At 47.4% G+C, this 23,729-nt stretch overlaps 1 protein-coding gene across 6 annotated transcripts in view; it reads right to left on the reverse strand.

Moving 5' to 3' along the window:
* The window catches only part of UNK (unk zinc finger), a 33,342-nt gene that overhangs the window by 5,212 nt on the left and 4,401 nt on the right, over positions 1-23,729 (reverse strand). For 2 of the 6 annotated variants that reach the window (XM_019466185.2, XM_019466186.2), the window contains exons 3-16: positions 23,500-23,664; positions 23,315-23,391; positions 8,673-8,882; positions 7,644-7,820; positions 7,375-7,505; positions 6,778-6,913; positions 6,070-6,187; positions 5,025-5,109; positions 3,624-3,766; positions 2,998-3,198; positions 2,348-2,413; positions 1,688-1,862; positions 784-885; positions 449-637 (exon numbers count right to left, since the gene is read on the reverse strand). In XM_019466185.2, coding sequence (XP_019321730.1) covers positions 449-637; positions 784-885; positions 1,688-1,862; positions 2,348-2,413; positions 2,998-3,198; positions 3,624-3,766; positions 5,025-5,109; positions 6,070-6,187; positions 6,778-6,913; positions 7,375-7,505; positions 7,644-7,820; positions 8,673-8,882; positions 23,315-23,391; positions 23,500-23,508 — 1,819 coding nt within the window. In that variant the 5' untranslated portion in view covers positions 23,509-23,664. Of the gene's footprint in view, positions 1-448; positions 638-783; positions 886-1,687; positions 1,863-2,347; positions 2,414-2,997; positions 3,199-3,623; positions 3,767-5,024; positions 5,110-6,069; positions 6,188-6,777; positions 6,914-7,374; positions 7,506-7,643; positions 7,821-8,672; positions 8,883-9,704; positions 9,740-23,314; positions 23,392-23,499; positions 23,665-23,729 lie in introns of those variants that run through there. The other 4 variants (XM_053893206.1, XM_019466187.2, XM_019466190.2 and 1 more) reach the window with 4 other exon arrangements.

A 23,729-nucleotide genomic window follows, 5' to 3' on the forward strand; every position in this document is an offset into this window, starting at 1 on the left:
TGTCATGTGATGTGCCCTCTAGAACCCCCCAGTCCATCCCATTCCGGTTCTCGTGTTCAGCAGCCTTTGGGGTCACAGCCGGGTCTGCCTGGTGCCTCTGCTTCTAGGAAGGCCACCCTGAGCCTGGGGCAAGCCTGTGCAGACTTCTCCCTTCGTCTCTTTCCCTCACATTATTTCATTTAAGCCTTGCACCTTCCTTATGAGGAGGAGGATGCCATTATTTCTACAAACTTTAAAGCACAGGAAACTAAAAGAGGCTAAGCCACCTTGTCCAGGTGTACCCAGCTAAGGGAAACGTGGGGCAGGGACCCGACCCACCTCCAAGCTCTGAGTCCCTGCTCCAACCTCTACTCTGCACTGCCTCTGGCTATGGACAAAGTGGCCAAAAGCACTTCTAAAAGCCCAGACCCTGCTGCCCCAGGTCTTGGAGAGACACACCCCCTCTTACCCAAAGATCCATGTGATGCTGAGGTCCCCAAAAATGTGTTTTCGGACTGGCTCAGGTGGCCCTGGGGCTGCTGCAGGAAATGCGAGGAGAGGCTGACAGGAGGGGATGGGGATGCTGAGTGGAAGGAAGCAGAACTGCCCAAGGAGCCAGGGATATTCACGGGTGCAGAGCTCTGCAGCAAACTGCCACCTGGAAGAGAGGCCCCAGAGGGCCCAGTGAAGGCGGGGCAAGCTACCCAGAGCCACGTAAGCAGGGGAAGGCTCGCCTGCGCAGCGCGGGCCAGGCTGGACCCCTAGGAGCCCTCCCTCATGCGCTGCCCACCCACTACCCAGTACCAATTGTGATGCTGCCTGGGTGGGGCACCGTGCTGTTATCGAAAGTCTTCTCTAGGGCAGCCACCCCAAACTCATTCAGGTCCAGGTCATCCAGGGCAGACTCTGGGGACACAGAGATTGGTACATAAACCTCCTTGCCTCCCAAGGGGCCACAGAATCCTGAGGTTCCAGGCCTCGTCTCCAGGACCCACCTCTACTGCCTCCTATTCATGCTCGGCCCCACTAGACCCAGGCTCTCAAGCCTCTGCCTGTCGGGCTGCTCCTTTGCCAACATGGACACCCTGTGCTGTGTGCCTTGCCACGTCCGGCTCAGATGGCTCTCTTCCAAAGCCTTCTGATACCTCTCCTGATGTTACAGCTTGTATGTCTCATCCTTGAGCTCTCAAGGGCAGGAAACAATCTTTGGGCCCTCAGTGGCTAATGCACAGTAGGTGCTTGACAAACACCCACTGCCCTCTGCTGAACTAGACTGGGAGGCTGGGAACAATGTCCCTCCTGGAGGGCAGGAACACCCTATCTGCATCTCTGCCAGCCTGGTGCCTGAAACACGACCCGCCACAAAGTGCCACCCATAAAGGGCTGCTGACAGAGAAGGGCAGTTGTGTAGGTTGTCTGCTACATAAGGGTACCTAGTGAGAGTATAAGGCTGCATTGGTCCAAGGGAAGAGGCGGCTCTTCCTAATTTCCACAACAGAGCAATAGCTAATTTGCTATAAGGGCTATAAGGGCCCTACACCCTGGGCTCATTTTCCCTTTAGGTCAAAGGGCTCAGAGTGCCCACCTTCTGACTCTCCCAAGGTAAATGTCTACAGTGACAAGCACCCCGGTTTGGATCTCACTCGAGAGCTAGTTTCTCTGACTCCAGACCCAGTCCAGATCTTGGCAATAGAAACGGCCTAATTACCTATGACTGACTCTACCGTGTCGCTGGTGGGATAGAAGGGCAGAGCATTTGCATTCATGCCAGGGACGCTGCTGGTGCCAGCAGGGCTAGGGGGCGTAGCTGCCAGGCTGGAGGTGATACTAGAAGAGATGCTTGAGGTCAGGGGGCTGCCCACGGGAAGGATGCCCAGCATGTCCTGCAACGAGAGAATGAGGAGGAGAGACAATGGGGTGCCCGCTCATGGAAGCCATGGCCAGGGGCTGGAGGGAAATGGTGCAAACCAGGGCTCATCCAGTTGCCCCCAAGCTCAGACGGGACCCCACCCACTCAACACCTTGCTGCAAGGCTGGAGTTGGGACAGCTGTGGCTTACAGGCTGCAGGGCCCACTCACCCTAGAATCCTGCAGTAGGGGAAGGGAGAAGTGAGTACAGCGCCTGACACAGTATAGATGCTCAAGAAATATTTTTTTGACTAACTCATGAGTGAGTCCAGGAGGTAAGGGATTGCAGGGCCTGGCCTGACCCCTACCTCTCTGGATTTAGGGCTGGGGCCCCACCTTAGTTCGGCCCTTGGGTTATGGGGAAAGCAGCGGCCCCCTTCTGCAAAGCCTGGGGTTCTGGGCCTATCCTGTCAACAGCAGGGGTTCCAGAAGGGGAGGAAGGGGGCTGAGAGCTGTATACCTGTTTGGGCTGAAGCAGAGGCTGCTCTTGGCTCCTGGGCTCTAGTGAGTGGGGTTTTAACTTGGCCTAAGAAAGAAAAGTCAGGGAGCACGGGATTCATGTGGTGCTAGGAAGGGCCCCTGAGTACAGGAGTCTTCCCAAGCATCCACCTGCCATGGCCCACTGAGGCTGCAGGCACCTGTCACACAGTCCCCCTCCACACACATACCCTGTTCTCCCTCCCCACCCCTACTCCACTCCCTACTCTAGGAACCAGGGGAGCTGTTCCCCTCCTCCCTGGTGACTCCAAGCCTCAGATAAGTCCAGTGAGGGACACTCTTGCCTGTTCCCCCAAGGCCCTGCCACTCTATCAAGGCAGCATAAGGCAGGGAAAAGACCAGATGGTGGGACAGGAGACCGAGGGTGGAGTCCCTGCTCCTCTATTAACTGGGTCTGTGAGAGGGTCAGGTGCCTGGCCACGCTAACTTTCCTGTTTCCATCTGTAACAATGGGATGGGCTCCCTCACTCTGCTCAGGGTCAAAGAGGCTGAGGACAGGGGCTTCCCAGCTCCCAGTCATATTCCCCACAGCCAGGCCAGGACAGCTCTCCAGGGCTTCTCCTGCCCCCTGCAGAAGGCTAACCTCACTGGACTTCCCCTTGCGTCCCTTACCTGGCATTTGAAATTTTTCAGGTACTCGGCTCCCACCTGGTCTTCCCTCTCAAAGCCAGGAGCCTTCTTATAGCTGCCAGGGGCAAGGCCAGACTCCCCAGGGAAGACAATGCCTTCCAGGTTCGGGGGCTTCCTGATGGAGCCCGGGGGGGAGCCACAGAGGTTAGATGGGCTGCCTAGGTTGCTGTTTCTACAGAGGAGCTGCAGAGAAGAAAGGGAGTGGCTTGGTGGGCAAAATGTGGGCTAGGCCATGGCCCATCCTCTGTCCCCTCCACAGAGGGAGATTCTTCAGCAAGGGGCTCCGTTCTATTTTCAACTGCTAGTGGGCAGCAACTACCACGCAGGGTAGTCTCCGTGAGGAAGTTATGGGGGAACTGTGACCGAAGGCTTTTGTCCCTTCTACCAGCTCTACCCAGGCTGACCAACACAGGCTCTGGGGACCCCACCCACCACTAGATCTTTGATAGAAAAACCCTGGGGCAGAAAGGGCAGAACTCCTTGGCCTGAGGCAAAATACCAGGGCCCCCTCCTCCAAGCACAGGCTGAGAGGGCACTGGGAGCATTAGAGGCAGGTGTTGACTCCTGGCTAGGCATGGTGCCCACCCACTCCCTGGATAGGCACGTACGGCGCTGAGGTCAGGGGCATGCGGGCTGGAGGGGCTCACGGGCACGGAGTCTCCGGCAGCAGACGGCATGTACAAGACAGGACCCGGCTGAGTGGGGCTGGACACGGTTGAGGAAGGTTGCAGGTCGTCACTGAGGGGTGGCTCTGCAAGAGACAGAGTCAGGCTGTCAGCAGGCTCCTTGCCAGCTCTGTCCCTCCAAACACACATTGGGATCTTTTTCAAAGGAGACCATGCACCCTCTGTATATAAAGGGAAAGCTCCTCCCTTATTTCTATTAATACTGTGTACTGTGTGCTTACTTTGTGCCAAGCACTTTGTATTCACCGTGAATCTTCACAATGACTAGAAGATACAAATAACATCAGAGTCTCCATTTCACAGATAAGGAAACTGAGGCTCATAGGAGTAATCTCCCTAGGTGACAGAGCTGAGTTGGGATTTGTACCCTGATCTGTACTACTCCAAAGCCTGAGCCATTAATTATTTCCCTGTGTTGCCTCAATAGGTGGTCCCAGTTGCCCATGGCTGGCGACGATCTCTGTGCCAAGAATATTCCCCTTCCTAGGGCCCTCAGCTTATTTTTGACCCTAATCCCAGAGATAAGGCCTGAGCCTGAGAAGACGTTAAGGACAACCAGAGCAGCGGTTTGTGGTTGACAAGGGTTCCAACTTGAGCTCCAGCTCTAAGATGGGTATTGGCGGTCTAGACTGCCGTGCGAGAACTGAGTGCCTCGCTATCCAGTAGCTAGGAGCCACATGTGGCTAGCAAGCACTCACAACAGTGAGTTGTGTTGTGAGTGAGGGCTGAACTGAAATGTGCTGCAGTTATTCAATTACACAACAGATTTCAAAGACTTAGTTTGGACCGAAAAAAAAAAAAAAAGTAAAATATCTTGATTTTTTACAGTAATTATTTTTGAAATGATATTTTACACTGGGTTAAGTAAAGGGACGTTAACATTAATTTAACCTATTTCTTTTGCCTTTTTTTTTTTTTTTTAAACATGGTTACTAGATCTAAAATGACACAAGAAGGGCTGCATTACATTTTGATCAGACAGCCCTGCTCTCAGCAGGACAGAGTGCCATGTTCAATTAGGGATGTCTGCCATGGATGGGGCATGGGGTGGCTGCTGAGATCTGCCTAGTTGGCTCTGGAAGGGTGCTTCATTCTGCCTGTGATTGTGAGTGCCCGACCAGGGACCTGGTCCTGCTCTGTCTCACGACCTTGGAAGCTCCAGGGCTTTAAGGCCAGTTCCGGGGTGTGTGTGCAGGGGGGACTGGAACCTCCAGCAAGGACAGAGCCTGTTGCTGGCTGGCAGATGAGAAGCCACTCCTCTGACTGAGCCTGAGCAGAGCGTGAGGGGAGGAGAGGGTGGAGAGGGGAATGGGAACAGCATACGTTCTACGTGGGCAAAGGCGCAGAAAGGTCCTCGGGGACAGCTGCCCGACTGCTGCATGTCGTTGCACTTGGTGGATTTATAGATCTGGAGGGCAGAGCAGAGGCACATCAGGCTTAGGCAGAGAGGGACAGGCAGGCATGGGTGCCTTCAACATGGGAGGGTTAGCTTAGTAATCTCTTTTCTCCTCCCCATTCCACGCCACTTCCCTAACTCTCTCCCTACTGACTTCTTACTCGAACTCCTGAAGCAGATACAACCACCCTCATGCTAAGGACAGCCCCCCCTTCTGGGGTCACAGGTTCAACCAGCCCTGCTTAGGCCCTCACAAAGGGATCTTCTCTATGCTGCTTCCCCACTCAGGGTCTTGGCCAGGGCTGTGACCTCCGGATGTCTCTTGGGACATTAAGGGAGCCAAGATCAGAGGCAGCATCCCTCTACCTACGTGTACCCTGGGTTGGGATCTACATCTACCTTTCCACCTTGCTGTCTGCAACCCGTACAAGGTGGCCTCTGCCCATATGTCTATGCCTCCATGAACCCATGGGCAGGGACAGCATGTGCCTCTATGTACCCTATTCCAGATCCTGGCACACTGACATGGCTCAAGGCTACACCATGGGGCCAGTGGGCTGGGTTGCCGGTACCAGAGACTCTGATCTGAAACACATCAGCTGGAAGGGGCTTTCTTATTTTTTTTAAATCTTGAGGTCATTGGAGTCTAAGCACCATGAGTGGTGCCAAGTCCAGAATGGCCAGGTAACTATGCCCAGTCCCTGACGCTCCCTGACAGGAGGCCCGGGGTGAGGGGAAGAAACAAAATTGGGAGCAAGGGGGCTGCTTGGTGATCGTGGGCTCAGAACAAGGCAAGTTACCCAATTAGGATTCAGGGCTCCTCAAGCACTGCCTAGGGAGGCCTGGATGGTGTCAGCGTGATATCTGCCCACATCTGCCCAGACCTTCTTTTCCTTTTTCCTGGCTTCCCAAAGAGGGTATGTTAAGCCACCCACAGTTCTCAAAGGGCCCAGCCCCTGCTCCAAGGCACACCTCCGGGTGGAACTGCTGCTCCGTGCGGGTGTGGCAGTACTGGCAGGCATCTCCATTCTCACACTTGCCGGGGTCTCCCCACTCATCCCCGTGTTTCACGTTCGGACATGGAGATGACCTGGTCCAAGGAGATGGTGGGGTCAGAGGGATGCCAGAGAGGGAGACACTGGGATCTGGGGAATGCCAACTAGATGCCTGTTAAAGGCTCCTCTCTGGTCTCCCTGCTTCACAGGGCCAGGCTCACAAAGAGAAAAGAGGAACTCCAGAGTGAGAACCTTAGTGGGGCCAGAAGCCAGGCTCTGCTTCTCTGGAGCAGTACGGCCGTATCAGCAAGAACACTGTTTGGTCCCCTTCTGCTGGGTCCTCGTGTCAGGTATTCTGCAGCCCCAGGAGAGCCAGGCTATAGCCAGAACCATACTCTCCAGACCATGGCTTATCCCCAGCAATCACCCCTCAGAATCAGAAGTGGAGGGGCCTTAGAGATCATCTGACCCAAGTACCTCATTTCGTGGCAAAAGAGGATCCCAGTGGACTCGCCACCATTCAGCTGTCCTCACTATTCCCTCCCTTTGTACTTGGGTCCTGCGATTCTGTAATCCCTAGGGCTGGTCTCCCTGCCTCGCTGTGAACACAGTGGAAGCAGCTCCCGCCATGATCCCTTCCCTGCCACCCCTCCCTCCCACGGCTGGCCTGCTTGGGCCAAAGGACCTGTATTTGTGTTTCCGGGGGCTCCGCCGCCGGTCCTTGCTGTTGTGGTAGTAGGGACAGGCATAACCCTGGCGGCACAACCGCGGGGGCTTCTTGCACGGCTCCGTCTTATAGTTCCCCAACACATAGGCAGTTTCTACACAGGGAGCCAGAGGCAGGGGTCAGGCAGATGTAGCAGGAGAAGGGGAAGGAGAAGCCACATGGGAAGGGGCCCAGGAGCTCAGGCCACCTCCTCATGTGCCAACACCAAGACTGAGACCCAGGAGAGAGGTAAGAACCATCCCTTACTGGAGATGCAGCACACAGGGTAAAAAAGGGCACTCTCAGGAGGGTCAAGAACACGTGTGTATGTATATGTAAATATTCTTAAGTACACACATGGGAAAGTCCCCTGAAGAATTTGGGGAGCACTGAAGTGATGAGAGGAAGGCAAGGTATATCTAGGGAAACTCCCCAGAGGTGCCCCCAAGTGACTGGACTGTGGCTGGATATAAGGTGGGATAAAAGGGCGGTAGTGGGCCAAATCCTTAGGGCAACTATGGGCAGGAGAAAAGAGAGGACAGGAGGAGGCATGGCCACTTGTGGGACCACCTTTACCTTGCCACCGAGGCTCCTCACTGAGGATTTTTTCTATCATGGCGTGGCTTGCAGCCCCAGCCGTCTGGCCTTCTATGCTGCCCTCTACTGTGGTCTGGCCGTTCTGCAAGGCCTCCATGGCCTGGAGCTCTCTGGGAGGAAAGGCGAGCAGGGAGGAGGCATGAGGGGAAGAGCAGAGTGCCAGCCCTGCCCTCCATCTGTGGGACTCATCGGGTCAGCGGCCAGGCCTCCAGCCAGGCCCCCACCCCAGCCCACAGCTATCAGCCCACCTGATGTCGTAGACAGGGGAGCGGAGGTCATGGGGCCCGTGGGCGAAAGCGCAGTGCAGGCCGTTTTTGGTGCAGTTGCCTTTTGAGTCTGTCTCGTGGATACAGATTCCAGTTTTGTAGTAACGCAAGTGGTACCTGCGCTCAGTGTCCCCTGTGGTCCTGTGCAGGAATGGGCACCTGAAACGTTGGGAGGAGGGGGCTCACTCACCTTTGCCCCTACAGCCTGGGAGATCAGTCCCCGCCCTTCCCCACCACCCAGGTGGTGCACGGATAGCAGGTTGAGGAGGCCAGCAGCAGTGAGCTCTGCTGACGTAACAGAACCACCGTCCCACCATCTGTTGGATGCTGTAGCCCTCAGGGCCCAGAATTCCCACTTCAGCCTGCTCAGCAAGTCCTCCCACAAGTCCTCTCAAAGACTGAGTACGGTCAGGGCCCTGGGCTGACTTGAATGAAGTTCCAGAGGGGGGACACTCCTGGGACAGCAAGTGCTGGCTGGATCCGCAGAGGTCCACAGAGAAACAGTCTGCTCACAGCATGGGCACACCCTCTCCTGCCCCAGGGCTATATTAGGCCGGGGCCGGGGGAGGGGGAACAAGACCTGGACCTCTGGGAGAAGTGGTGCAGGGGCAGTTCAGTGGTCTGTACCCATAGACCCCCGACAGTGCTTCCCGTTACCGCCTCTGCAAGGTTCAAACAAGCAGGGTCAACAAGCGTCCCCTCTGCGAGGTCCTCAGGTTTGCCCTTTCTATACTTCTGCTTAGCAGAAGAGAAGCCTGTGTAGGGTTTCTGAAAAGTGGGTAAAGAAGGGGCCTCCCCCAGGGGATGGCAAGGTCTGAGCCCAGGTCCAGGCCACAGGAAGGTGTGCCACGATGCAGCAGTCTCCCCAGAAGCAGCCTAATGGCTGGCTTCTCAGACTCTGCCTGGCCTATTCTGAGGGCACCTGACCCAGGAGACATGAGGCTCCTCTGAGGGCAGGCGGCGGGGGGGGGGGGGGGAGGGTTGAGGGGGAAAGAGGCGGGGGACACTCACTCGTCGCCCTCCGGGCAGAGGCCCGTAGCCTCGTCGTACTTGGTGCAGTAGACGTCGGGGCTGTAGTTGAAGGTGCCGTCCCGACGGCGGATGGACCGGCGACGTCGCTGGTTCACGAAGTGCCAGTGGAAGCAGGTGTAGGGCCGGTGCTGAGTGCATTTGTGTTGCACAAAGAGTGGGCACTGCTCCGTGCGGAATTCCTTCAGGTACCTGCAGGGAGAGCCCCCACGTAGGGTGGGCCAGGAGCAGAGACTTAAGACCCCTGCTTCCCAGCAACAAGTTAGCCACCAAGTTCTCTGAGGGCCCTACTCTGGGGTGCTAGTTCCATTAGGACACCAAAAAAAGGCCCAGAGCTAAGGGTGGACCTTAGTGTCCAGATCCTTCCCAGTACCCAGGTCCCAAGGCAGCCTGAAGAGCAGGAATCATAGGCCACAAGGGCCCTCAGCAGTCAGCTGTCTGCCGGGTTGCCAGCGGAGGGCTTAATCAGTGGCTTAGTTCTCTGAGGCTTCTAAGACCAAACCACCGATCGCAGGCAAAGGGCTGCAAACAAGAACACGGGGGGCCTCTCCCAAACTTCCTGCAGGGTCCTCTGTGCCCAGGTCTGCCTGCCGATCCCTGGAGGTCTCACCCTGTCCCAGGAGTGGGGCTGGGGCGGCTGATGCTTTGGAGCTGAAAGCCCAAGTCACGGAGTGTTCCCTCTAAGCTACTGAGTCAGAAAACTACTGTCCTGTCTGCCTACCTTCTCTCAGAGACACTTCCTAGCGCTACACAGGTGTCTGTGAAAGAGCTCCTTTTTACAGCAGCATCTGAAGAGACTCCCCCTCTCAGCCTTGCCTGCCCCCAGTACTCTCATACCTGAGCACCTGCAGCAGATGGGGCTGTTTACGTCCTAACCTGGGGATCCGGGGGCACTGTCCTTTGGGCCTCCTCCCAACCTTTGTCCCTCTCCTCTGCTTTTCACGTAATGGCCAAGACATCCCAACACATCACCCTCCCAGGCACTACCCAGTGGAGGGCCCCAGACCCACTTACCCCCTTACAGAACATGCCATCCATCTGTGCTTTGCTCACTCTATGTATCCAGGTGAAGGGTTTCTTAGGCTTGGGGGCCTCTACCTGGGGGGGGGGGGGGAGGCACTGGGGGCAGACAGCGCAGTTTTCTTTATTCGTTCCCTCAAGCCCTAACAATGCAGGCAATAAATGACCTGATAAGGGGCACGTGATGCCAGCGAAGAGGATGGTTCCAGAAGGCACAGAAGACTGTGTGCAGAAGAGGGCATGGAGTGAGGAACAACCTGACCTGAAGCAACTGTCCAGGCCTGGAGTAGCGCCTGAAGCTAGAAGGCACCAGATGAAGGCGAGAGGGTCCAGCCCAGGTCTTTGGCTCAGGCCAGGACACCCGGGGCCTTACTTGTCTGGGCATACGGAAGGTGTAGGGACAGGTAAGTTGAGGGCTGAGATTTTCCAGATAGGTTTTCTTTGATGCTTTAATGAAATGTGCTGAAAAATCCACTCAGCCTTAAAGTGTGAAATGTCCAGGTGTATGTATTGGGCCAGGGGAAGCTGGAACTGGGTACTCCCTGAGGAACACGAGGATTTAAGGGGCAGTAAAAATTCGGAAGAGAGTCTGCTGTTCATTTGGCACATATCTAATGAGCATCCAGTTGGTACAGGCATGCTGGTAGGCACTGGGGACACCAATGAAGAACCAGGTCCTTGTCAGCCCATACTTTTATGGGAGAGACATACAAGTAACAGGCAGAATCAATCAAGTGTGGAAAAGGTTATGAGGGAGGTTTGCTGAGGGTTCTTTGGGAACCCAGAGCACGGGGCCCAGGCTGGGACAGAGAAAGGGAAACGGGGAGGTGTTGGTGGATGAAGAATGTGGGCAGGGCGTTTTAGGCAAAGGGCTAAGTGTGAGCTCAGAAAGAGGATGTCTGGGTCCAAGAGCTCCAGGCACATTTGTGGGATGTGAGAAGATGGGACAGGAACTGGAAAGGGGAAAGGAGGATAAGGTGAGGTGTGGGAGGAGCCAAATTGCAGGGACATCATCTCTGGGCCCCAGGGACATTGTGGGACACCAGGCAGAAACCTGGAAGTCTCCCGAGGGCCTGATGTTCTCCTGTCCCTTTTGGCATTGGAACACAAGATCTTTCTTCCTACCTGGTTGGACAGAAAGCGGCACCTCATGCTGCACACATGTCCCAAAACCTGGCCCTGAGTTGGGACACCCATCCTCCAAATGACTAGGCTGATCCCTCCTGGACAGCACATAGTCTATCTGACTCTGGACTCACTAGGAGACCAACTCAGGAGGTGACAGATGGAAAATGGGAGAAGAGGAAGCAGAGTCTAGGGCCAGGAGCAGAGAAGAGTGAAGGTGGTTAGGAGTGTCAGATTAAACACAGGACACCCATCTAAATCGTATTTCAGATAAGCCAAATTATTTCACAGGGCATAGTTATACTAAAAATGTATCCATTATCTGAAATTCCAGTCTAACATCCTGTATTTTTATTTGCTTAATCTGGCAACCCTGAGTGGTGCCTGTCTGCTTGGTATATCAGTGCCTCAGCGAAAAACCAGGGAGGCAGCCAGGGGAAGGACTCTAAGATGTGGTCACCCTGACTTTGGGCATAGTCTGTCCTCTTTGAGAAAAGAGTCCTGGCAAGACTGCTTGCTTGGGGCAGTCACGTCCACAGTGTCACACACAGAAGCCACGGCTCCACAAGGGCTCTCAGCCTGGCAGGGATGCCACAGAGGACAGATACGGAAGCAACAAATAACCTTTTAAGTCATAGGCCAGGGACTTGGTACCTTTTAATAAACTAGTCTCTTTGCTCCCAGCCTCTCCCCTGTCCAAGTTAAGCTACACAGCACTCATTATATTCTTCAGAGAGCACAAACTTAATTCTCACTTTGTTAAAAGCCTTTAGTTTCCCCCAGTAGCCCTGGATAAACACCAACTATTCAGCCTGGCATTCCAAGCTCTATACATCTGGCCCAATATTTTTTCCCAGCCATAGTTCCCTTGATTACTCTCCATTCCCCTGCTAAAACTGGAGTCCTTGGTGTCTTGCAAATAGATCTTTAATTTCCCTGCCTTTGTTCATGTCCCCTTCCTTACCTGTAGAAATCTTTCAAGGTTGAATTCAACGGTAAGAAACCTGATGTCACCACCTCCATGCCACCCTCCTTGACTTCCACCTATCCTCCCCATTCTGCCCATATCCCCAGCTAAAAGTTATACTCTCTGTTTTGCCAACATTTTCTCTAGATACTTTTGTAGCCTTTATCCTGCATTGCATATTAACAATGTGTGTATTTTTCTCTACTATTTTTTTCTTCTATTAGATTATAAAATCCTTGACAGCAAGTAAAAGCTAAGTACAGTTTGCTGAATGAATACAAGAAATGAGGTCACAGAAAGAGAAAAGCCCACAAAACAATAGCAACAGCTTTGGGATGCTGCCAGCAGGCAAAGCATTGAGAGCGGAAAGCCTAATCCTATGCCCTCGTGCAAAGTATCACACTGCAGGAAACCCATAACTCAGCAGACAGGGCAGTTTCCTGCAGAAAAGCCCCTCGTGAGAAGGGGCCGAGTGACAAGATTTAGTGCTGGCAGAGAGTCCACCTTCAACCAACTACAATCAGAGGAGAGAAATTTTTAACCTTTTGCTAAAGTCATTAATGGAACTGTACTACCTGCTACCTAAGAACTAAAACGTTTGGTCAGAACTTCCCACTCTCCCTCTCCCACTCTGACCCTGTGCTAACCGGCAATGCAGTACCCAGAAAGCAAGGAGAAAACCACTTAGAGATCACTTTTCTATTTTCATGGATTAAAATGAAACAAATTTTCAGTGGAAATGCATAACTATCGCTGTTAAGTACCCATCCATCTCATCTTAAAGGTTTGAAAGTACAAATCTAAGAAACGAAATATGTTGAAACTTACTCTTTAATTCAACTGGTTCTCAGGAAACCCAAGAAGTCCTGGGATCTAACGGAGGAAGGCAGACACACCAACTACTCACTCCCCCCACTCCCATCCAAGCTCTGAGGAGGGTACAAGGCCCCCAAGACTCAATTCTTCACACTCTCACCTCCCAGGAAGACCTCCACTCAAGGGTAAAAGCAGTAACATAGAATAGTTCCTAACTGCAAGGCCTCAACGAGCTGCTACTACGGCCAGAATGAATCCAGAAACCACACAGGCCTTGGGGAAGTAAGAGCTCTGAGACAAAGTCATGCCTTCAACTGGTAGAAGGATCAACAAAGCTTGGAGGGACACACAAATGGTCAGAGCTTCACCTTTCCTAAACAGTGCCTTCCTATGTGCCCAATTGGGAACTAAGCTTAAATAAAAGCTATCTTTCACTTCTTTTCAGGACATCGCATTAATTATCCTCGTTATGGTTTATTTATACATGTAAAAAAAATATGATGAAAGTCACATGCCCACCTACAAAAAATTTGGAAAGTGGAGAAAAGGCAAAAATTGCCCTTAATCCCATCAATAAAAATGTTAGCCTTTTGGTAATAAATTTTCTCTATTTTTACAGATTTAGTCATTATGTATCTACCATATTGTTAAACTGCTTTACACAACTATTCTTTTCTCTAAAAGCTTTCATTTAAAAAAAAAAAAAAGTTTTTTTTGCTTTTGTTATTTTTTAGTGTCTATTCATCTTTGGGAGAGCATGAGTGGGAAAGGGGCAAAGAGAGAAGAGGGCAGAGGATCTGAAGTGGGATCCATGCTGATAGCTGCAAGCCCGATGTGGGACTTGAATTCACAAACCATGAGATCATGACCTGAGATAAAATCAGACGCTCAACTGACTGAGCCACCCAGGCACCCCAAGTTTTATTTTTTAAGTAGGCTCCATGCCCAGCATGGAGCCCAATGCAGGGCTTGAACTCACGACCCTGAGATCATGACCTGAGATCATGACCTGAGATCAAGAGTTAGATGCTCAACCAACTGAACCATTCAGGTGCCCCTAAAATCTTTTAAAATCAAATATGTGTATCCACTTAAAAAAAAAAAATTAAATACTGGGGCACCTGAGTGGCTCAGACGGTTAAGCCTCCGACTTTGGCTCAGGTCATGATCTCTTGGTTAGTGAATGTGAGCCTCACACTGGGCTCTGTGCTGACAGCTCAGAGTTTGGAGCCTGCTTCGGATTCTGTGTCTCCCTCTCTGCCCCTACCCCGCTTGTGCATGTGCTCTCTCTCAAATATAAACATTAAAAATTTTTTGAAAATCAAATACTTTCAAGGCTTACTGGATTATTTTCATTTTCCAAAATTCTAAATAACAGAAAAAAAGCAGGCTATTGGAAATCTAAATTTAATCACTTGCCCCACTAAGTGATAGCACATGAGGGATTAACAAGACGTTATATCACTCTACAGGAGGTGATGAATCGAGCGCTAAACTGCTACCAGTTCAATTTCTAACTAAACTTTAAATCCTATTCCAAGTTTCCTCATTTAATAGATTTATCAATTTGGGTGTTTCACTCTCTTCTGGGGAGAAGTGTGAGGAAGAATTAATCTGAATACACCAAAAACTATCAGAGGTGACAGAAAGAATATAAGTTTAGAGGCAATGGGGAGAAACGAGCTGCTGTTCTAATCCAAACCTAGTCCCCCACTGCTTGTAGAACAGCGTGTTTGTGGTCTCACTGACTCTACCTGCCTACTGCCACTGACCTGCTCCCTTCCCCAACAACAAACCAGACTCTAGAGCAGGATCAATGAACTTTTTCTGTAAAGGACTAGATATAGCAAGTATTTTAGACTCTGAAGGCCAAGAGGCCAAATCGAGGATATTATGAACTAACGCAACGAGAGAAAAAACAAAACTTCCATTTTTATTGATGAAATTCAAAATATAATAGTTGGCTACAATAAAGGTCTAATAAGACCAGATTTTGGGGGGTGGGTGGAATAATATTTGTAAAGTTAAGGGTCCCTCGCATCAAATTGGTTATAAATGTTCCTCTGCTAATGCAGATTCTGTAATAAGATTTTATATATTTCACCTCTGAAAACGTCTTTTCACATAGATAGGTATGGCCAAATGCTGTTATCCTTCCACAAGCATGATTTTAATTGAGCATATCCTTCTCTTAGAAGACACTTGTAGGATTATATTGGAGTCTTGATATTTGCCTTTTAATCGCTTCCATTTGAAGGTTTGGTGTAAACTCCTTAGTTGCACAGGTAAATGGATTTTGAAATACGAAATTTCTTTTGCATTCACACCGAGCTGCAAAATCAGTTAGAACTGTAGTTTTTCTTTAGAAATCATATCCACAGGAACTTTGTGTAGGAATGTAGATCTTGCCTTTGTTTCAACTTCTGATAGTACACAGGAAGTATATAAAGTAACTGGACGTGACTCAAACATTAGTAGTCGATATGACTGAACTACAATTTAAGGTTTGCAAACAAGCTGTTTGCCCTGTAATTTTAGGTTGAATTCATTAAAAAACCTTATCCAGTCTGCAGCAAAAGCCAATTTCCAAAGCTATTCAGTGTTCAGTAGTTGAGAATGATTCTTCTCATTCAGGAAAGTTTCGATGTCAGCCCTGAACTCAGAAAATTACAAGAAAACTTCACCACTGCTGAGCCATCAAACTATTGTGTGGTAGGGCATCAGAATATTCAGTTTCTGACAGAAATTCATGGAATTGATCATGGTGAAGTCCACAAGAGGGAGTGAAGTTCACTGCTGATTCTAATGGTTCAGTAACACATGATAGATTCAAGTATTTCTCCCCAAAGTACCTGATGAATAACATAATGAATAACCAACCACAGGCTTTAAACACCTTACAATTTCATAAGCTTTGCAAATTTGTCCAGTGAGGTTTTTTTCTGCTCCACAATATTCTTACCACCATCAGTTGTAACAGATATTAGCAGATCATACTTCAGGTTGTCCTCAGTTTTTTGAAAATATTCTCAGCTGTCGTTGTTTTAAATAGACTATTCATTGATGCTAATTCTTCAGTCACTTCAAACGAGACATTGACTCCATGAAGAAACCAAGAGTAACAGTAGGATCTGTTGACTCATCTAGAGCCAAGGAAAACCACGTGAAATCATTTGCCTTGTTTTTTGACTACTGATACTGCTCCCAAGGACTTCAACATTTTGAGAAATTGTTCTTGTCGAAAGGCTAACACTTTTAAACAAGTTTGTTTTCTCTAGACATATTTCTTCAGCTGCTGCAATCAAACACAATTTAATTAATTCAATATTGGTAAATGGCTTCCCTTGCTTAGCTAATAAATGAGCCACTCGGGAAACTTACTTCAGTTGTAGCCTCATTTTCATTTTTGTGAAGAAATGCTGCTGTAATGAAACAGTCCCTTTAAAATTTCTTTTTTTAATGTTTATTTATTTTTGAGAGAGAGAGAGAGAGAGAGACAGAGAGACAGAGAGAGAGAGAGAGAGAGACACAGAGTGAGCAGGGGAGGGGCAGGGAGAGACAGAGGAAGACACAGAATCTGAAGCAGGCTCCAGGCTCCAAGCTGTCAGCACAGAGCCTGACGTGGGGCTCAAACTCACGAACTGTGAGATCATGACTTGAGCCGAAGCCAGATGCTTAGCTGACTAAGCCACCCAGGTGCCTCAGTCCCTTTAAAATTTCTAATTTTTCTATTGTTTCTCAGCCTTTTGGCTAAGATCAAGTGTAAAATTTCTAATTTTTCTGACCATTGCCTTTCTTTGAGTTGGGATTATTTTGACAACTATTTAGTCTGGTAATGTTAATGGATGGGTCCTTTTCAGCACAGCCTTTTTTTTTTTTTTTAATTTCTACACCCAACATGAGGCTCGAACTCACAACCCAGAGATCAAGAGTTGCATGCTCCAATGACTGAGCCAGCCAGGCACCCCAGCACAGCTTTTATTAAAGACAGCTTTGCCACCTAGTTTGATAACAAAATAATTCACACTCTACTGTGCCCTAAAGACATGACATTCAAAGTCCATTTTTCTCTTCCTCTTGTTCTGACATAATTGGTAGGCACTGGTAATAAAGAATAAATAAAACATTTTGATATGCTGATACACCCAGTACTGGAAACGCTGTCAAGTTATAACTGTTGTCACTGCAACCTATAGTACACGGAACAGAAACGCCAAGCAAGGAGAGTGCCACATATGGTCTCTGTCACACTGCTGAATCTTGCAGCGTAAAAGCAGCCATAAACAATACGTAAACCAATAAGGAGAGGGTTCCATTAAAGCTTTATGGACACTGAAATTTGAATTTCATATAATTTTCATGTGTCATGAAATATTCTTTTTCAATTAAAAATGTAAAACACATTCTTAGCTCACAGGCCATACAGAGGCAGGTGGCAGGCTGGATGTGGCAAACGAGTCGTAGTTTGCCAAGCTCTGCTCAAGAGTTGGAATTCCCCAACACACCATAACTCTCCCCTCACATCTCGATACTTTTGAGCATATTACTCCCGGTGTCTGGATCACCTTTTTGGCTTCTCCTCCACGTGAGGAGGGTTCCCTGCCCCTGCCCACAGGTGTTAATCACCTTCCTTCCATGTTTCCACTGCAATGTATGAATACAGCCCATATAGCCCCCACCATAGCTGTTTGTAGCCATGTCTACTCATCTCTGCACCTCTGCAAGCTGGCTCACAGCAAGCGTTCCAGATATGTCTGTCTATCCAAGAAAAAGCCAAGCTGTAAAGCACCACAAATGGTACAAGTTTGGTCCATAGCAGCTATATTCTAAACCCGACAAAACCAAGAGAAGCAATTCCGATCTCTGATTTACATGCTTCTCCTGGCAATTAAGGAACCAGTAACTTCTCTAGCTACCTTCCCCACAATGTCTGTACAGCCTTGTTCTTCACCCTGAACACTAATTTTGAGATCAGCCTCACATGCAGACTAGAAAAGCAACCAGTGGGATGGCTTGCCCTGTAATTCCTAGGAATGTGTGGAGCTCGCTAGAGATGCATTAAATCCTTTTTTTGTTTCCTCCAAAAACTAAGGGGTATTATGATGACTATTTGGCAAAAACTGGGTACTTAACTAAAGATTTATTCAGAAAAATAATAGAAGTAGATCACCAGACTATAACAGGGGGGAAAAAAACTAGAAGGAAAAATACATCCAGTATTATTGATTTTAAGGGTTACCTGGACTCTTTATTGAATGGGGATTGCTTTTAGAATAAAAAATTTAAAAAAAGCTTTTGGAAATGTAACCCATCATATTAATGACAACTTGACAATCTATCCTGACCCCAAATTAAATCAAAGATGTTGCTAATAAGCCAGAAGACTTCCTTTAAGTTAAAAGTGAACTGTGGTAAATATTTTTGCAAAGTAAATCACTATTTGAATGTCATCCAGTTTATGATGTGCAGAACCTGATTTGGACACATATGCAAAGTGGTTAGATTTGAGTAAAACTGCAAATAAAATAGTGACAGCCTCTGGAGAAGCAACAGAGGAGATGGTGCAGGGAGACCAGATTTGCTAAAGACTTGATAAAGCTCAATATCCAGAGTGAACAACAACATGTGAGCCAAACAAAAAGGGGGCGACAAGCCAAAGACTGAGCCAACAGAAGAAACTCCAGACACTGCCACGCACACCCCAACCTGGAGGGCCACGAGGAAGCACTTGGTCCTGGAGAGCCCACTACTCTCCTGGCCAGTCAGATGACTGTTCATAAGCCTCACATGGGGAATGTGATACGTACACATTTCTTTTTTTTTTTTTTTAATTTTTTTTTAACATTTATTTATTTTTGAGACAGAGAGAGACAGAGCATGAACGGGGGAGGGGCAGAGAGAGAGGGAGACACAGAATCGGAAGCAGGCTCCAGGCTCTGAGCCATCAGCCCAGAGCCTGACGCGGGGCTCGAACTCACGGACCGCGAGATCGTGACCTGAGCCAAAGTCGGACGCTCAACCGACTGAGCCACCCAGGCGCCCCGATACGTACACATTTCTAATGAGCCACAAATATTCATCTTTATTACAGCCAGTCTCCTAAACACTGAATTGCATCTTTTTCTTTTTTTTAATTTTTTTTTTTTTAACATTTATTTATTTTTGAGACAGAAAGAGACAAAGCATGAACGGGGGAGGGTCAGAGAGAGAGGGAGACACAGAATCTGAAACAGGCTCCAGGCTCTGAGCAGTCAGCACAGAGCCCGACGCGGGGCTCGAACCCACGGACAGTGAGATCGTGACCTGAGCCGAAGTCGGGACGCTTAACCGGCTGAGCCACCTAGGCGCCCCGAATTGCATCTTTTTCAAGCAACATACAAGCTTTACCATACAAACAGAATCTTAACAACAACAAAAAAAAAGAGTATTGAAGAAGAGGACCATTGTTTGCAAGTAAGCTCTATGCCCAATGTGGGGCTCGAACTCAGGACTCTGAGATCAAGAGTCACATGCTCTACTGACTAAGCCAGCCAGGCACCTTGTTCTTTAACATTCTTTACTGAAATCTAACCACAAAGTGATAGGATTCTGCAACTAACAAAGGAAAGAAAAAACAAAAATATCGCCAGTCATTGTCAAATAGTACACTGTAGTATGCAAAGCCTCAAATGATACTCATCTGTAATATAGTTTCCATATTAATATTACCCCTACCCATACAGAATTCCTAAAAAATTTTAGTCATAGAGGTCATAGACCACGGCTTACCAGAATTCTTCATTTTTAAGTTTGAGAATAAAATATTTAATTCCAAGGTGAATACCTTAAGAGTTGTTAAGCAGATTAAGAATCCTAAATTACTATCCAAATATGCATACGATCATACACACACACACACACACACACACACACACACACACATTTTACAATTTGCTGCAAATCTTTAATTTTTGAAGAGCTTAAGTACTAACAGTTCTAGATTAAGTGTTTATAAGGATATATATACACATTCTGTTCTGACACCAAACATAACCCAGAAACCATACAACCATGTAACAATAACTTTACCAGTGGGAGCTGCCAGAAAAAGGCTTTTAAAAAACAAGACCAAATAAAGCTAAAACTTGGTTGGCAAATATTTGGACAATTCTGAGAAAGCACTATACGGCTACAGACATTTGGTTTCCAAATCTGAAATGATCCTGGTTTAAAACATTATTCAGGCAAATAAAGTGTCTGATGAATTTCTGAGTGTGTCTGAACGTTCAATGTAGGCTTTTGATTCTATACCTGGCTTTTAGCCAGAGCAGATATCGTAGGACCTCAGAGCCAGTATGACCCCTCCTAGATACAACAGAACTGTCCTAACATACAGAAACATACACAGGAGCCTACAATACAAGTGCTACAGGCACTTAAGCAAGCAAACGCTTTGGTTCCCAGGTGAGGGAACCATTCACAGGTAAATAGTTGCAGCCCATTCTTCATTGGGAAAGGTCTGACACCAGTGAGCCATCCTGGCCCCAAGAATTAACATGAATGATACAACGTTGGTGTGCAACTAGTCCTACATGTCCCTGCTTCCTAGGATTGTCTCCTTGGCCTAAAGATTTTGGAACTGGTAAAAAAAAAACTGAGGAGAGAAAGTTCATGGAAGGTTCACTCACATCACTGATTTTGTAGAATATATGTGAGGAGTACTGGAAACCCTGGATCATTCTTCCCTAAGTAAGAGAACACTGTGACTTGATTCAAAGTTTTTCTGTACACAGCTGGCCTAAAAAACCCTCCAATTTGATGAGTGTTCTAGCATAAACATTTGAATTGATGTGTTATTTTGTAAACTTCCGCGGAACAAAGGCTTTGGCCTGTAAGAGCACATTTGTTTAGTTTTAAATACAAATCCATTGTGTAAGATACAGGTAGCCTGATGAAGGCTACACAAAGAATAGCAACTGAAGTAAAATTTGAATGGATATGGAGAACAGGAGTATACTGAAGACAACAATGACCCACATGTGCCCTAGGAACTGAAAAGCCTATTTAAAAAAAATTGTTTTAACGTATATTTATTTAAGAGAGAGACAGAGCATGAGCGAGGGAGAAGCAGAGAGAGGGAGACACAGAATCCGAAGCAGGCTCCAGGCTCTGAGCTGTTAGCAGAGAGCCTAATGCAGGGCTTGAACTCACGAACTGTGAGATCACGATCCGAGCCAAAGTTGGACGCTTAACCTACTGAGCCACCTAGGGGCCCTCTGAAGAATCTACTTTAGTGTAGATGTAGCTGAAGATGGCACTTGGTTAAGGCTACCGAAGGAGGTAGCAATGAAACTGAAAGCAGTAACTTGGCCTTGTCAAATATTGGTAAGAATGGTACATATGCTGTGCTAAATGCCATGCGCTATTTTAAGCACTTTACATATATTAACTTAGGCCTCGTTAACTCCACAGAGCAGGTACTGGTATCCTCAGGAAACTGACATACAAAGGGGAACTCACTTGCCTAAGACACAGCTAGTAAGTGGCCGAGCTGGCCTTCAAACCCAATCAGTCTGGCCCTGGAGTCAGTACTCTTAAATACCATGCTGTTAACTCTGCTTCCCTTAAATGAGCTAGAAAGAAAAACAAGAGTAACAGCAAATATGCATAAGTGGACTCTCCAGAATCTGTTCAAAATATGTCAGGAAGATTTTGACAGGCCATAATTATAATAACCAAAAAATAAGTTACTAAAAATAAAAATCAGGGTGCCTGGGTGGCTCAGTTAAGCATCCGACTTCAGCTCAGGTCATGATCTCGCAGTCCGTGGGTTCGAGCCCCGCGTCGGACTCTGTGCTGAAGCTCAGAGCCTAGAGCCTGCTTTGTGTTCTATGTCTCCCACTCTGACCCTCCCCTGCTCGTACTCGGTCTCTGTCAAAAAGAAATAAACATTAAAAAAATTTTTTTAAAACATAAAAAAATAAAAATAAAAAAAACCAAAAATGTTAACTTTAACATGCTCTACTAAATATTTAGTAATTACCTTATGTATTCATTATAAAGTACCTTTTTAATTTTTTTTTTAAGTTTATTTATTGGGAGAGAGAGCACGCGTGCACAAGTGGAGGAAAGGCAGAGAGAGAAAGGTATAGAAAGAATCCCAAATGGGATCCCACACTAACAGCACGGAGCCTGATGTGGGGCTCAAACCCACAAAATGTGAGATCATGACCTGAGCTAAAGTCTGATGCCTAACTGACTGAGCCACCCAGGTGCCCCCATTATAAAGTACTCTTAGTTCAATAATAAAATTTAAGCTTTAGATTTTTTTTAGATAAGAAAATACAGGTACAGTTTTCTAATTTGTCATGTTTTGACAGACTAACTTACACAAATCCTAATACGGCAGGCTACCAAATACCTGGCACTTCTAAGTGGTGAAAGTTACATCAAAAAGAGATAGTAATGTTCTTACCAAAATGAAAACAAAACAAAACAAAACACTTACGTATAAAAACTAGTATTTAAAACTTCTAAGTCACAAAACACAAAGCCAAAAGTTTTCATCGCTTCTTTCCTAAGCGTAACTACCTCTCCTCAATGGGGGTAGTTTTGTGAGTAGGCCAAAATTTCTGAGGAAGATGGGAACGTGGGCCTTTCCCCTCCTCGTCAGAAGTCATTTTGTTAAAACTTACAGTGGCCGTACAATGTTTCAAATACTAGGAGAAACAAATGAGTTCACTTAAGAACACAAAAAGCAAACGGTGATATAAAGATTAAGGAAAGGGAAGAAACATTTCAATAAGCTCAGATAGGACATGATGATACTGTCACAGGTCTGAGTATCTTCTTTATCTCCTAAGTAAATTGAGCCCCGACAGGAAAAAGATCACCTCACAGAGAATGCTGTGAGGTTTTTAAGTCGCTAGACTCCTTTCCATCTTCTCCTCCTCATCAGCTCTTGATACTGCTGTCAAATTCTACACACTGGCAAAGAAAAAAGGGGTGAAAGTTGAGGGATTGTATAGAGAAAGAATAAAAAATTTGTGATTATTTGAACTAAAATATTATAGCTATTAATACAATTAAAAATGCCTAAAACACATGGCCTGTCCTTAAAGAAATGTCTACGTGAACATTAAAACAACCATAAAGCACCTGAGAAGTTATTCATTACTTTTCAGCAGAAGAGCAACCTTCTCTTCTACCTCCCACCCACTTTGTTCATTTTTACAAAGGCACTGGGAAAAACGTGCTTGCTCCTTATAACGGCTGTCAATTCAGAGTCAGTTTGAAGTACAACTACCAACAACTAGGAGTCTCAAACTTGCTGAGTATTCACTTCTCCACAGACTCAGAACAGGGGGGCATTCACCTAGAATGGATGCACAGGGACTAGGCCATTGAGAAGGCTGGGAAAAGGGCACCAAGGAGCTTTTCACAAACTGCAGGCTTTCCCGTACCAAACAATGCTGCCAAGCCCTGATAGGCCATATGAGCCTGATAGATTCTTATATGCTGGTTTTTAACCCTTTTTTTAAAAAATAATTGAGATATAATTTACGTCACATTAAAAACTCACCATTTTAAAGTGTATGTCTCAGTGGATTTTAGTATATTCACCATAATGTAGAACTACCACCACTACCTAATTTTAGAACATTTCCATCACCCCCAAAATAAACCCCATACCTATCATCATATGCACTGATTTTACCCAAACTTTCTCCGCAGATATTCTGTGGCCCATGCAGGTATTTTAAGATGGCAGGCTGGGGTGAATCTACACAGTATCTATATGATAAGAAAACAAAAAGGCTACTGAACCCAAATTCTTGGCATTTTTAGCAATCAGACTAATGTAATTTTTATATATTGTCTAAGAATGGCAGAGAAACTTACATTCAACATCCATCTTCACATAACACATTAGTGTGCCCCAAATTCATCCAAGATGTTAAAAGAAGGGAAGACAATCTACTAGGATTAGCCACAACTGTCCATAGTTGCAATTTCAAAATACAGAAGATGCAAATGTGGGAAAACCTCCTTTAGTATCAAGCATAGCTGGATTAAAACAAAACAAAACAAAACAACAACAACAAAACGAAAAACTTAATCATTAAGCAAAT

This window comes from Panthera pardus, unplaced genomic scaffold (assembly GCF_024362965.1).
Source record: "Panthera pardus isolate Hobbes unplaced genomic scaffold, ASM2436296v1 HiC_scaffold_3, whole genome shotgun sequence".
NCBI lineage: Eukaryota > Metazoa > Chordata > Mammalia > Carnivora > Felidae > Panthera > Panthera pardus.